This window comes from Panthera onca, chromosome B4 (genome assembly GCF_046562875.1).
Source record: "Panthera onca isolate mPanOnc1 chromosome B4, mPanOnc1 haplotype 2, whole genome shotgun sequence".
NCBI classification, from domain to species: Eukaryota; Metazoa; Chordata; class Mammalia; order Carnivora; family Felidae; genus Panthera; species Panthera onca.
Window position 1 is genome coordinate 66,875,445 of NC_138345.1, and position 13,084 is coordinate 66,888,528.

General features: G+C 35.5%; 1 protein-coding gene across 1 annotated transcript in view; it reads right to left on the reverse strand.

Moving 5' to 3' along the window:
- Positions 1–13,084, reverse strand: part of ABCD2 (ATP binding cassette subfamily D member 2) — a 66,744-nt gene that overhangs the window by 50,802 nt on the left and 2,858 nt on the right. The window contains exons 2-3 of the mRNA XM_060657940.3: positions 12,229–12,409; positions 1,449–1,570 (exon numbers count right to left, since the gene is read on the reverse strand). Of these exons, the coding sequence (XP_060513923.1) occupies positions 1,449–1,570; positions 12,229–12,409 (303 nt within the window). The remainder of the gene's footprint in view (positions 1–1,448; positions 1,571–12,228; positions 12,410–13,084) is intronic.

The window sequence follows — 13,084 nt, forward strand, 5'->3', positions numbered from 1 at the left end:
AAATCACAAACTTTCTTACTCTTTTATATGGTCTATTCAAGGCTGATTTAATAGGCAGATAAATTTATAATGATGGTCTGGTGATTCATATTGATACAAAAGCCAAAAGAGTAAATTAATGGTGAAAATGATTAATCATGGGAATATTATATAATATCTGAAATAAATAATTTCTAATTTTAACACTGTGACATCTTCAGGTCTTAATACCATTCTTTCAGCAAATATTTCTTGACCACATACAATATTCCAAGTATTAAAATGATTAGGACTGCAAAGATGAGTAAGTTGCTGCTTTCCACTCAAGGTCTGGTGAGCAGACAGACAATTGTAATGTGGTAAAGCATCAGATTTACTGGGACACGGAGAAGGAAGACCCAGACTCTGCAAGGAAGGTGGGGAAGAAGGTGGAATCACAAGAGGATTTTATATGCGGTTGGTGAGGCTTGACTTGTCATGAACGATGAGTACAAGTTTGCAAAGTATATAAATGATATTATTGGCTAGCGGTGATTGAATTCCTTAATATGTGTTATTTTTATAATTATTATGATTTTTTTAATGTTTATTTATTTTTGAGAGAGACAGAGAGAGACAGAGAGTGAGCAGGGGAGGGACAGAGAGAGAGAGAGGGAGACACAGAATCCAAAGCAGGCTCCAGGCTCCGAGCTGTCAGCAAGAGCCCCACACAGGGTTTGAACTCACGAACCATGAGATCATGACCTAAGCCAAAGCTTCGATGCTTAACCGACTGAGCCACCCAGATGCCCCTGTTGTTTTAAATATTCTACATGCATTGACTCACAACAACCCTACAAAATCATTGCCGTCATTATCCCCACTTCACACATGAGGAAACAAATGCAGATAGGTTAAGGAACTTGATGAAGTTCACATAATTTGTAAATACTGGAGTAAGCTTTTAAATGTAGGTTCTCTGGTTCCAGAATCCACACCTAATAGACTTTTTTTTTTTAAACAGATATGTCATACTAGGGGCGCCTCTGCGGCTCAGTCAGTTGAGTGCCCTGCTCTTGATTTGGGCTCAGTTCATGATCTCACTGTTCTTGAGATCAAGCCCTTAAGTCAGGCTCTAGCTGATAGGGCTGGGGCTGCTTAGGATTCTCACTCTCCCTCTCTCTCTCTGCCCCTCCCCTCCTTGTGCACTTACTCGCTCTGTCTCAAAATAAACAAAAAAACATTAAAAAAAAAAAGAAAGAAAAGAAAACTATACACCGAAAAAGGGGAGTTTCAATTGAGAGTGTAAAACTCAAATAGTATTAGCATCAAAACACTTAGGAGTTGCTGCCTTTATCTTGATTACAGTTTTAGGAATTTATAGTAGAGAAAAGATGCTTTCAAAATGCTAAGTATATCTGATAATTTACATCTTTCTTGATATTCAAATATTTTATTTGAATCAAATTGAAAACAAGATATGCAAGTACCTCTTTGTATGACGACATAATCCTTTCGATAGCATCAGCTCCAGAGGCCAATAAATTTCGAGCAGTAGTAAAGGCTTCTGTCCGTTCACTAACCATAGCTTGTTTTTGGCCATCTTCTAGATCTAAAAGCCAATTACAAAACTATTGAGTTTTTTCAAGTAACTGTTTCATTTTTACAAATGAAATGGTGACTAAAAAACCCACGTGTAAATTTTTCATTAATATCAGCAATTTTCTAGAAATTTAATGAATTATTGAAAATACAGTATTTGTACCGGATTTTATTTAAAGCTTCCTTTCATTATTTTTTTAGGAGAGAGTTAGAGCAATTAAATTACCAATTAAGACTATTTTCATTTAGCATTTTTTCAAACCTTTCCAAATTCAACATTCAGCCCTTCTTACAGTTATGCAATAAAATGCTAGTGATTTGTTCAATAAACTAGTAATAACTGGAATATAAGCAAGTATTTCTAGGGTGATTCCTTCAATAGAAATGTAAATTAGCTGATCTTCATAATCTAGACTTAGTTTATATGTTTCACCCAAACTGTACCTACAGCACTTCAAACATACAATATTCCATTCACCTCAAGCATACAAAATTCTGTGTATCCTTTGGTATTTGCATGTATCATTTCCTTGAAATGGCATATATACCATTAATATATATACTTACTACACTTCCCTTCCTTTTTTTGCCTAGCTCTTTCTTTAAGAAAGTCAACTCGTTAGAAGAGATTTCCCTGGAAACCCTCGTCTGCCTTTTCTAATAATCTATAGGCTCCTTAAGAGTCAAGACTGTTTTTGACTCTTTATTCCCAGTACTCAGCAGAGTGTCCAGCACGGAGTACACCTCAATGTGTATTGAATACATGGATGAATAAATGGATACATGGATGAACATCCTAAATTACTGTCAAAGCAGAATTACGGTCAAGAGTAGGAGGTAGACTAGGTTTGAATGCAGGCTCTACTACTTAATGACAAATGGTAAGAGAAATAAAACAAGCCAATGACCTTCTTCATGCCTATTTTCTCATGTGTAAATGAGGGAATTCATACTACTATCTTAAACAATTGTATCTCAAAGGATTGTTGTGAGGTTTAAAGGTGAGATACAAATGAAGTATTAGTCTAATCCATGGCTGATAATAAGTGCTCTAAGTGTTAGCGGTGATTACTTTCTTTGGTTATTATTGCGTATGTACTCAATTTAGTCTTATTCTTCTAAATTATTCTCCCCAGTCATTACTTTATATTTCCCATCGTCTATAGGATTTTCAACATGGTTCTCCCATAAATTATCTCCAAAGTTCTAAATTAAATACTATAAATTAATGAAAGTATTAGAATGCTATAGATAGCCATAGGCCCGTTTTGATATATATTTCTCTCTGTTTTATCTCAGTGTAAAGTGTTTTTTCGTTTGTTTGTTTCGTTTTTTGTGTTTTGTTTTCTACAACAGTGCAAATATTTAACTTGTGCCCTGCTAGGACTACCAAATACTTTTACCTTTACTTGCTCATAGACAGCTCAGCTGAGTTTGAAAGGGTTCCATGCATAATATAAGGTAAAATTCACTCAGCAGATATTTACTAAACAACTAGATGTGTTAAGAAATTAGGCACAGTATTATATGACATGCAAGGATAAATGTGATTTTCAGACTCTTTCCTTGGGGGACTTACAGTCTGGTAGGAGACAGAAGACAAGTTCCTAAATTACGCAGGGTAGCCTATGACAAGAGTTAGTGTGAGGTGTTTGGAGAGGGCAAAAATCAATTCTTGCTGCAAGACACAGGAAATGTTTCACGGAGCAGCCGACTGTGACAGAGGCCTTGAAGACTATGTACAATTAAGAAATCACAAGTACAGCGTAAGTAATGGCACAGAGAAGGGAAATTTCAAGCAATGCCAATTGGATGATAAACAGCCTGCTCATGTTACAGAATGGGTGGTGGCAGGCACAGATTTCACTTGAATATCAGAATCACCATGTGTCCATGGAGACATTTTATGATAATCCACTATGGTCCCTCCTGGCCCTACTGTTAATCACTGCTTTACAGAACTACCATTAGTCCCTTGAAGTTAGTTTCCTTGAAGAATGAAAAAAGAAAGGCTTTGAGTGCTGGTAGAAGTGAGGAGTGAAGGATGTGATTGGATAAATAGCCTGGGAACAGAATGTAGATATTCTTAACACATTTAAATGTGATAAAATTTAGATAGTCACAAAAAAATTACAGAAGGGTTCTCAGCAAGCTACAAAAATAATGAATTGCTGTATCAGTTAAAGTTCTAAGAATAGGTTTGGCTCATAGAGAATCTGGCTGATGATCTAAAATAATTATGGAATTTTATGAATTTAGGTTAAAAGGGGTTTGAGTAGCAGCTTTCATCAACAGCCTCTGTTAACAAGGAAAAACACTAGCACAGATGGATTTGTGCTTGATACGGCATGGTACTTTCCATGTTGCTCTGGCAGATTAGTGCTTACTGGGTTTTCTTCATGCTTTTAGCAACAAAATTACAAATAGCTGTGGACCGATTTCATTTGACTTTTATTCTATTGGTTGTTTTTTGGCAGGTACTATGAGGACAGTGCCAGTAGTATTTTGTCATGCATACAACAGCCAACTGCATAACTTCTATGAAAAAGCCAAATTCCTTAGTGGCAGAATATAAATTCATGACCTAGGGCACTCACGTATTTTGTATCATAGGTCAACACATTTTATTTTCCTCACCAAATAGTTTAAATATTTTGTCAAATGTTTCTCATTTAAGGATGTAATATTTAACATTATTTGCTCATTTTACTTCAACCTTTCAGCTCTGCTAATAAAAAGTATATATTGAAAGATGGTGACATCTGTTATTCACTGCAAAGGTGAGAAAAAATTTAAAAACTAAGGTTATGTCATGATGCACTTGTCAAAAACCCTACAGCTGTACAATGCAAAGAATAAATCCTAATGTAAACTATGCACTTCAGTTAATAATGTGTGCATATTGGTTCATCAGTTGTAACAAATGTACCACACTAATACAAGATGTAAATAACAGGGGAAGCTGTGAGGGAAACTGGATATTTATTTGGAACTCTTTGTACTTCCTGCTCAATTTTTCTGTACACCTAAAACTGCTCTAAGAAAATTAAGTCTATTAATTTTTTGTTTAAGTAGGCTTCATGCCCAGCACAGAACCTCAAAGCAGGGTTTCAACTCACGAGCCTAAGATTCAGACCTGAGCTGAGATCAAGAATTGGACTCTCAGCAGGTGACTCTGAGCCACTGAGGCACCCTAAGTCTATTAATTTTTTAAGAATTAAAATAGTAGGTTATTCCTCCGTACTTTTTTCTTTGGACTTATAATCTGAGTTTATTTCTTTGCACTTGAATTTTATCTTTATCACATTGACAAATCTCAGCAAAACCTTATGGTCTTTCCCTACCTCACGCTGTATAAAATATCAATTCTAATTGGATTGAAGATCTCAATGTGAAATGAAAAACCAATAATTTTCTAGAAGATAAAGTAGGAGAATATCTTCATGGCCTTGGATTAGGCAAATATTTCTTGAATAAGACATAAAACCACTAACCATACACGCAAAAATGATTGATAAACTGAACTGTTAAAATGAACTTCTCTTAAACACTATTAAGAGACTGAAAAGGTAAGAATAGAGTGGGAAAAGATATTTAAGATTGTGTGTGTGTGTGTGTCTGACAAAAGTCACATTATAGAGTACATAAGAATTTTTACAAATCAATAAGAAAAAAACAGAAAAGTCCATTTAAAAGTGAGCAAAAAACTTATTGGCGCTTCATAAGAAAAGCTATCTGGGGTGCCTGGGTGGCTCAGTTGGTTAGGTGTCCGACTTCAGCTCAGGTCATGATCTCGAGGTTTGTGAGTTCGAGCCCTGCGTTGGGCCCCACATTGGGCTCTGTGCTGACAGCTCAGAGCCTGGAGCCTGCTTTGGATTCTGTGTCTCCCTCTCTTTCTCTGCCTCTCCCCTACTTGTGCTCTGTCTCTCTCTTTCTCTCTCTCTCTCAAAAATAAACATTAAAGAAACAAGAAAAGAAAAGAATAATAATTAAAATCAAAAAAACCAAAGTAACTTATTCATGAGTTGGGAGCCCAGTGTCAGGCTCTGTGTTGGCAGCTCAGAGCCTGGAACCTGCTTCAGATTCTGTGTCTCCCTTTCTCCCTGCCCCTCCCCCAACTCATGCGCGCGCGCACGCACGCACACGCTCTCTCTCTCTCAAAAATAAACACTAAAAAATTGTTTTAAAAAGAAAAGCTATCCAAATGGCCAATAAACAAATAAAAAGTGCTTAATCTCTTGGGGCCTGGGTGGCTCAGTCAGTTGAGCATCTGACTTAGGCTCAGGTCATGATCTCGCGTTTTGTGAGTTTGAGCCCTGCCTCCGGCTCTCTGCTGACAGCTGGAGCCTGGAGCCTGCTTCGGATTCTGTGTCTCCTCCTCTCTCTGCCTCTCACCTGCTCATGCTCTGTCTCTCTCTGTCTCTCAATAATAGATAAATGTTAAAAAAAAATTGCTTAATTTCATTAGTCATCAGAGAAATGCAAACTAAGGCCACAGTGATTTACCACTATGCCTAAAATGAAAAAGGCTGACATCAAACATCGACAAAGATGTGGAGCAACTAGAACTCCTATGTGTACTGTATGATACTATTTATACAAGTTTCAAACCCAGCAAACACTAATGAATGGTCAGTAGAATAATTACCTTTACTGGGGCATACTGGGAACGGGAGTAAGTGGGACTGGGGACAGGGGGCTGAAGATGGGAATAAAACTAGCAAGGAGCATGGGGGATTCTGGGATGTAGGTAAGTTTCTATTTCTTGGGAGTGGTAATTATTTATATTTGTTAACTTTGTGACAGTTCATTGAGTGGTACACTAATGATCGGGTCCTTTACTGCATGTATGTTATACTTTAAAAATTATAGCTATGTAATAGGCATAGCTAATTACAGCTAAAAAAGTATGTCTTTCATATGTTTTGGTAATTATTGTTACAATAAATTGGTCAACAGGAGACGAATTACATCCAAATTGACCCATGATATAAAATTATATTCCAATGATTTGACATTAGAATATGAGACACTAACACAACAGGAGTTATAACTATGATTTTGTGAGAGGTACCTTTTAGGAATAAAAAACATCACCCATGTTACTAGGTGATGATAGAGTTTAGTTCAATTCTTAAGCGCAGTATCTGTCAGTTACTATTTCTGCTCTGCCGCCTTACACTAGCAGACCACCAACAGGCAGGTACTACCCGTAGTGCTAGCAGCTTAGAAGCTTGCTTCCCTGTTACATGCCTGTGATAAGATCTGGTAGGAGAGAACTAAAGTAGCTTTCTTTGGCCTTGCCCAGAACTGTTCTTGATATGAACAGAAGAAAAGGGGCCTATAACATTAAAAAATTGAGATGATACCAGGTAGCCAACAGACATATGAAAAGATGCTCAAAAATCACTCATCATGGAGGAAATGCAAGTCCAAACTACAATGAGATATCACATCGTACCCATCAGAGTGGCTAAAATCCAAACACAAGAAACAGCAAGTGTTGGCAAGGATGTGGAAAAAAGGAACCCTTTTATACTATTGGGGGGATGCAAACTGGCGCAGTCACAATGGACAACAGTATGGAGGTTCCTCAAAAAACCGAAAATAGAACTACCCTATAATCCAGTAATTGTACTCCTGGGTATTTACCCAAACAATACAAAAACACTAATTTAAAGGGATACATGCATCCCTATATTTAGCAGCATTATTTACAATAACCAAATCATGGAAGCAGCCCAAGTATCCATTGATTAATGACTGGATGTGGTATGTACACCCAATGGAATATTATTCAGCCATAAGAGAAGAATGAAATCCTGCCACTTGCAACAATATGGATGGAGCTAGAGAGTAAAATGCTAAGCGAAATAAGTCAGAGAAAGACAAGTACTGTATGATTTCACTCATATGTGAATTTAAGAAATTAAATAAATGAGCAAAGGTAAAAAAAAAAAAAAAAGAGAGAGAGAGAGACAAACCATGAAACAAACTCTTAACTATAGAGAACAAAGTGATGGTTACCAGAGGGGAGGTGGTTGGGGGGGATGGGTGAAATAGGTGCTGGGGATTAAGGAGTGCACTTGTCATAACGAGCCCTGGGTGATGTATGAAATTGTTGAATCACAATATTGTACATATGAAACTAATATAACACTGTATGTTAACTACATTGGAAGTTAAAATAAAAAAAATTTCGAGATTTTCTTCATAGCATTTCAATCTCTCTTTTGACACCAGATAAAAGTAATATCCTCTAAAAAATAAAATAGAAAATATACATAATTAACTATATCAGTGCTTCTTTTTCAACCATATGGTCACATGATTACTTAGTGTCAAACTAAGTTAAATCGCTTCTAGAGCAAGTTCCAGTATCTAATATGGAGGCCACATGGTGACGGGGGAAAACATAGCGCACTAGGAATTATGTGGTGCCTTCCATCCTTAGTGCTTCCACTAACCATTTGTGTGAATGTAGGCAATTCTGGGGCTCCAGAATAGATGACTTGGAAGCTCCTCTTCTGATGTGAAAATAGCATGATTCTGTATGCAATTTTGTAATGGGAACTTGAACATAAACATAATCCTGCCCTTACCAGAAGATTTCACTTAAAGCTGTAGGTAAATGGTATAACAAAACTACTACAGAACTATTTTCCTTTTCTCCTCCAAAAAAAAAAAAAAAAAAAAAGGAAAGAAAGGAAGAAAGAAAAATTGTGCATGCTCCTATACTTCTGATTTCCTAATCATTTCCAAATGCTTTGCTCCTTTAACTATGAGAACCATGCCAGCAAATATCTATTGACCATTTCTTATGAGGCAGGGAATATTCTAAGTTTTACGTATGTCAGTTTTAATCCTCATAACAACCCTGCTATAATTTCCCCCATTTTGGAAATGAGAAAATTGAAGCACAAAAAAGTTAAATGATTTTCCTGTAGTCACAGCTTTACCTAGTAAGCAAAAGGGCCAGCATTTGAACCCAGAAAATCTGACTCCAGTGCCCACATGTTAAGAATATAATAAATATTAACAGTTGCTTCCACCTAAGCTTTTACTATTTGCCAAGGACTGTTTCTTTTTTTTTTTCTTTTAATTTTCTTTTTTTAATTTACATCCAAATTAGTTAGCATATAGTGCAACAATGATTTCAGGAGTAGATTCCTTAATTCCCCTTACCCATTTAGCCCATCCCCCCTCCCACAACCGTTCCAGTAACCCTCTGTTTGTTGCCAAGGACTGTTTCAAAGCACATTAAATACTTTACATATAATTTCATAACAATTCTGTAAGATATATATTCTTATCCCTATAGTTAAGATGAGAAAACTGGGACATAGAAAGCTTATGTAACTTTCTCAAGGATGGTTAAGTATTAAACAGCAGAGTGAAAATTTGAGCAGTGGCCTGCTTCTTTCTTCATTCTATCTTTTCTCTATCCTACTTTTTCTCCTTTTCTCTTTGTCATTCCTCTCTTTTTATAAAAAGTTTATTTATTTTGAGAGAGAGAGCACAAGTGAGTGAGAGAAGGGTAGAGAGAGAGGGAGAGAGAGAATCCCCAGCAGGCTCTGTGCTGTCAGCACAGAGCCCAACTTGGGGCTCGATCCCATGAACTCTGAGATCATGACGTGAGCTGAAATCAAGAGCCAGATGCTTAACCGACAGACAATTAGGCACGCCTGCCATTCCTCTCTTAATCACCCATTTCTTTTCATGTCTTTTTGTCTTAAAATATACAGTATCATGTACTTAATTCATCTCTAACATAAAGGGCAATGCAGGGCATAAGTGTAAATTAAGATTAAAGACAAGAGTAGAATATAGGGTATGTAATTCCAAGACCTAAGGGCTCAAAGATATGTCATTATCTAAAAAAATAAATAAATAGGGGCGCCTGGGTGGCTAAGTCAGGTAAGCATCTGACTTCGGCCCAGGTCATGACTCATGGTTCATGAGTTCGAGCCGCGCGTTGGGCTCTGTGCTAACAGCTCAGAGCCTGGAGCCTGCTTCAGATTCTGTGTCTCCCTTTCTCTCTGCCCATGCCCCACTCGCACTCTGTCTCTATCAAAAATAAATAAACATTAAAAAAATAGATAAATAATTTTGTCTGAGTAAAATGGTAAGCTAATATTTTTGTGTGTTAAATCATTGTAGGTCAAGTACATTTAGTAAAAATATACATATAAACATTATAAGCATCATACAGTAACTTTAGAAGTTACAGAAAATATTGAAGCATACTTTTTTTTTCATTTTTTTTTTCAATATATGAAGTTTATTGTCAAATTGGTTTCCATACAACACCCAGTGGAAGCATACTCTTATAATGTTGATCTGTGAATTCATTTTTTGTCTATTTAATTGCCATATTGCTTCTCTTTGTATAAAATTTTCTTTTAAAAGAAACTTTAAGGGGCACCTGGGTGGCTCAGTCGGTTAAGCGTCCGACTTCAGCTCACGTCCTGATCTCATGGTTTGTGAGTTCAAGCCCTGCATTGGGCTCTGGGCTGATAACTTGGAGCCTGGAGCCTGTTTCAGATTCTGTGTCTCCCTGTCTCTCTCTGCCCCTCCCCTGCTCATGCTCTGTCTTTCTCTGTCTCAAAAATAAATAAGCATTAAAAAAAAATTTGAAAAGAAGCTTTGAGAATTACTTTGTTCATTTGCATAAATGTAATCATTATCATAATTTCTATTTAAAATTTTAATGTTGTTTCTTTAGTTTAATAAGGCATTTTTTAGAATTTATAGGGTCTATTTTTAAATATCTTATTACATCACCTATGAAAGTAAGATTGTTAGATTCTTTGCATACATTGTTTACTTCCAACTGGTCTCTGTAGGGTTAATTTGTCACCACTAATAGCTGCATTTTCTCTGTTCTTTGTTGAATACTCCAGGGTTTTCTAATAAGACCAATGCTTCTAACGACTAATAGAACTACACCATTATCTCATCATTGGGGTTGTCTCTAATATTCCTCATATATGAAACCTTAAAAATACCCCTACATTTAAAGAGACTTACTACAAATATCTGATAATTTTGTCAAGTTTCTTAGTAAAACTAATCTTAAGACCATAGGTTATGAAGTGTCTTTTTTTTCTCTAATACTCTTTTGAAAAGTAATTTATTTCATTACAGAAGGATTAAGTCTAAAAATATTATTACTAACAATACCTTTTTCAATATAAACTTATTAAAATGATTTTTTTAATAAAATTTTAAAACAGATAAAAGTCACTTTCCCTAGCAGTCTAAATGCACTGGCTATTAGACAGTTAAGTTGTGGAGTTTATTGGTTTATGTATAGCACACATCACAAGGAATTGACGAATCTAAATTTACTAAAGTGAACAATTTTAGGTTAAGAATGACCCAAATTTGACAAATATTTTTGTAAGAGTTGGTTAAAGCATTGAAGCACTGTTTCAAAACATTAAAGAAAAGGTAATTTTGTACTTGTTTTTATTAGACGACTTCCAACGAATAGCTATTGATTCTCAATTCCATACCAAAAATAACTGTAACTATTCTGTTACACTATATTCTGTTATACTATTCTTAGTGTTGCCTTTTGTTTTCTAGGTAATAATTATCACCATGTATCAAGAACATCAAGAGTATGCTCTGTACTGTAAAAACATTATTTTACTAAAGTCTCACAATTCTCTGAAGTAGTCCTTCTGATTTTCATTTTATAGATGAGAAAATTGAGTTTTAGAATGTTTAATTAACATGACTAAGAGGATGCAGGCAAGAAGAGGGAAAGCCAAGAGTTGTCTTACTAAAAGCCCACGCTTTTCTCTAGTGCCTTCAACACCAAGGCCCATTTTGGTAGAGTGGTTTCTAAAGAGGAAGGGGAATATTTTATATCAGTGGAAGAGCAGAAAATGATACTTCTTTAATTAATTCCCTCCTGTCCCTGCCAATTACAACCCAAACTCCCATCTTAGGTATTACACAACATTTTAATGTTGTCCTTCTTGCCCTTATATTTTTCATTTATTCCAAAGGATGACAATGTTGGCAAAAACCATTGAGATGGTGATAGAATAGAATTAGATGCCTGCAACTTGCCAACCCCTACTTCCACAATGCCACTAAATCATGCTACCGAGGAAATTATCTACATTACCTACAAGTAGAGAAGACCTTGCTCTATGGCCTGAAACACTCCTTGAAACAATATTCCTGGTTCCTTCATGTAGTCAACCAGTTCTTCAAATCACAAATCAGGACTAATCCAGTTATAGAATATCTACAGACTAAACGCATAGGATGTTCAGAACTGAAGTTTACAACACATGCGGAAAACTTGTATAATACTCTTTTTGAAGGTATTAATTTGCTTTGAATTTAAATGCAAACTAGGGAATCATTTTGTATTAGGTAGAATAATTAAGATTGCTCAAGGTCAACTTCCAGAAACACTGCATCAGGGATCTCTGAAATATCTCAGAACTAGAAAGGTGTTTTGAGACACTTCTTTTCATATTGCTGGTCTCATTATTGGATGTTGCAAAGTCTGCCGTTGTTTCTGACCAATAAATGACCATAGAACAATGACTATATACACAGTTTCACTCACACCAAACCAGCAGTGACACCTTCAAGAGAAATAATCTTAAACATATAGTTGAGATGGAGCATAAATGCCATTACCACCATCGGCAAAGCCAGTTGCAGTGATAATAGGTACAGCCACCATAATTAGTCCACTGCTGCTCCAAACATACTTCATCAAGAATTGCTCTATCATGATATACCACAAACGTTTGGATAAGATGAGGTTCATTTGATCTGCTAAAGCTTTGTAACTTTTCTGGAGTTGCTTCATTTCTACCTATGGAGGCAAACAGAGATAAGAATTAACTCAGCATGAGCTATAAAATTAAATACTGTACGTTTGAGGACTTTTTAAAAAGATAAGTACATATTATTTTGTTTTAATTAGGATATTATTATCTACGATCTAACAATGAATAAATATAGATCACTATCAGAAATAGTCATTATTTTTTAATTTTGGTCACACCTGTATTATTTTTAAAAAACCATGATACTCAGTCAATAGAATAGTAAGTATAAAATACACATAACTGATTTACAATTATGATTTCAAAATTATATATATAAGATGTTAAGATTAAATAATATCCTGTAAGACATGAATAAGCAATGTTAGAACCTTATCTTTCTTGATCACACCAAAAATACCTAAAAATAAAGATGTGACACGTATACGTGTAATTAGACTCCATTTTTGAACTAACTCAATTTACTGGATTTTGTCTTAAATGCAAGAAGCCTACAACATGCTATAATTTACATCACTGAGTTCAATGATTCAAGAGGAATGACCAATCAGTATGATTAATATAACGCATGAGACCAATTTTCAAGTGGAAGTAAAAGTCCTAAATTTGCTTTAAATTTTCTTCTTCAGGTTGCTGTTACTTTAAAAGTATTTTGATAATTGATGATGCTTCAAAAATTAAATAATACTGCTTGGTAATTA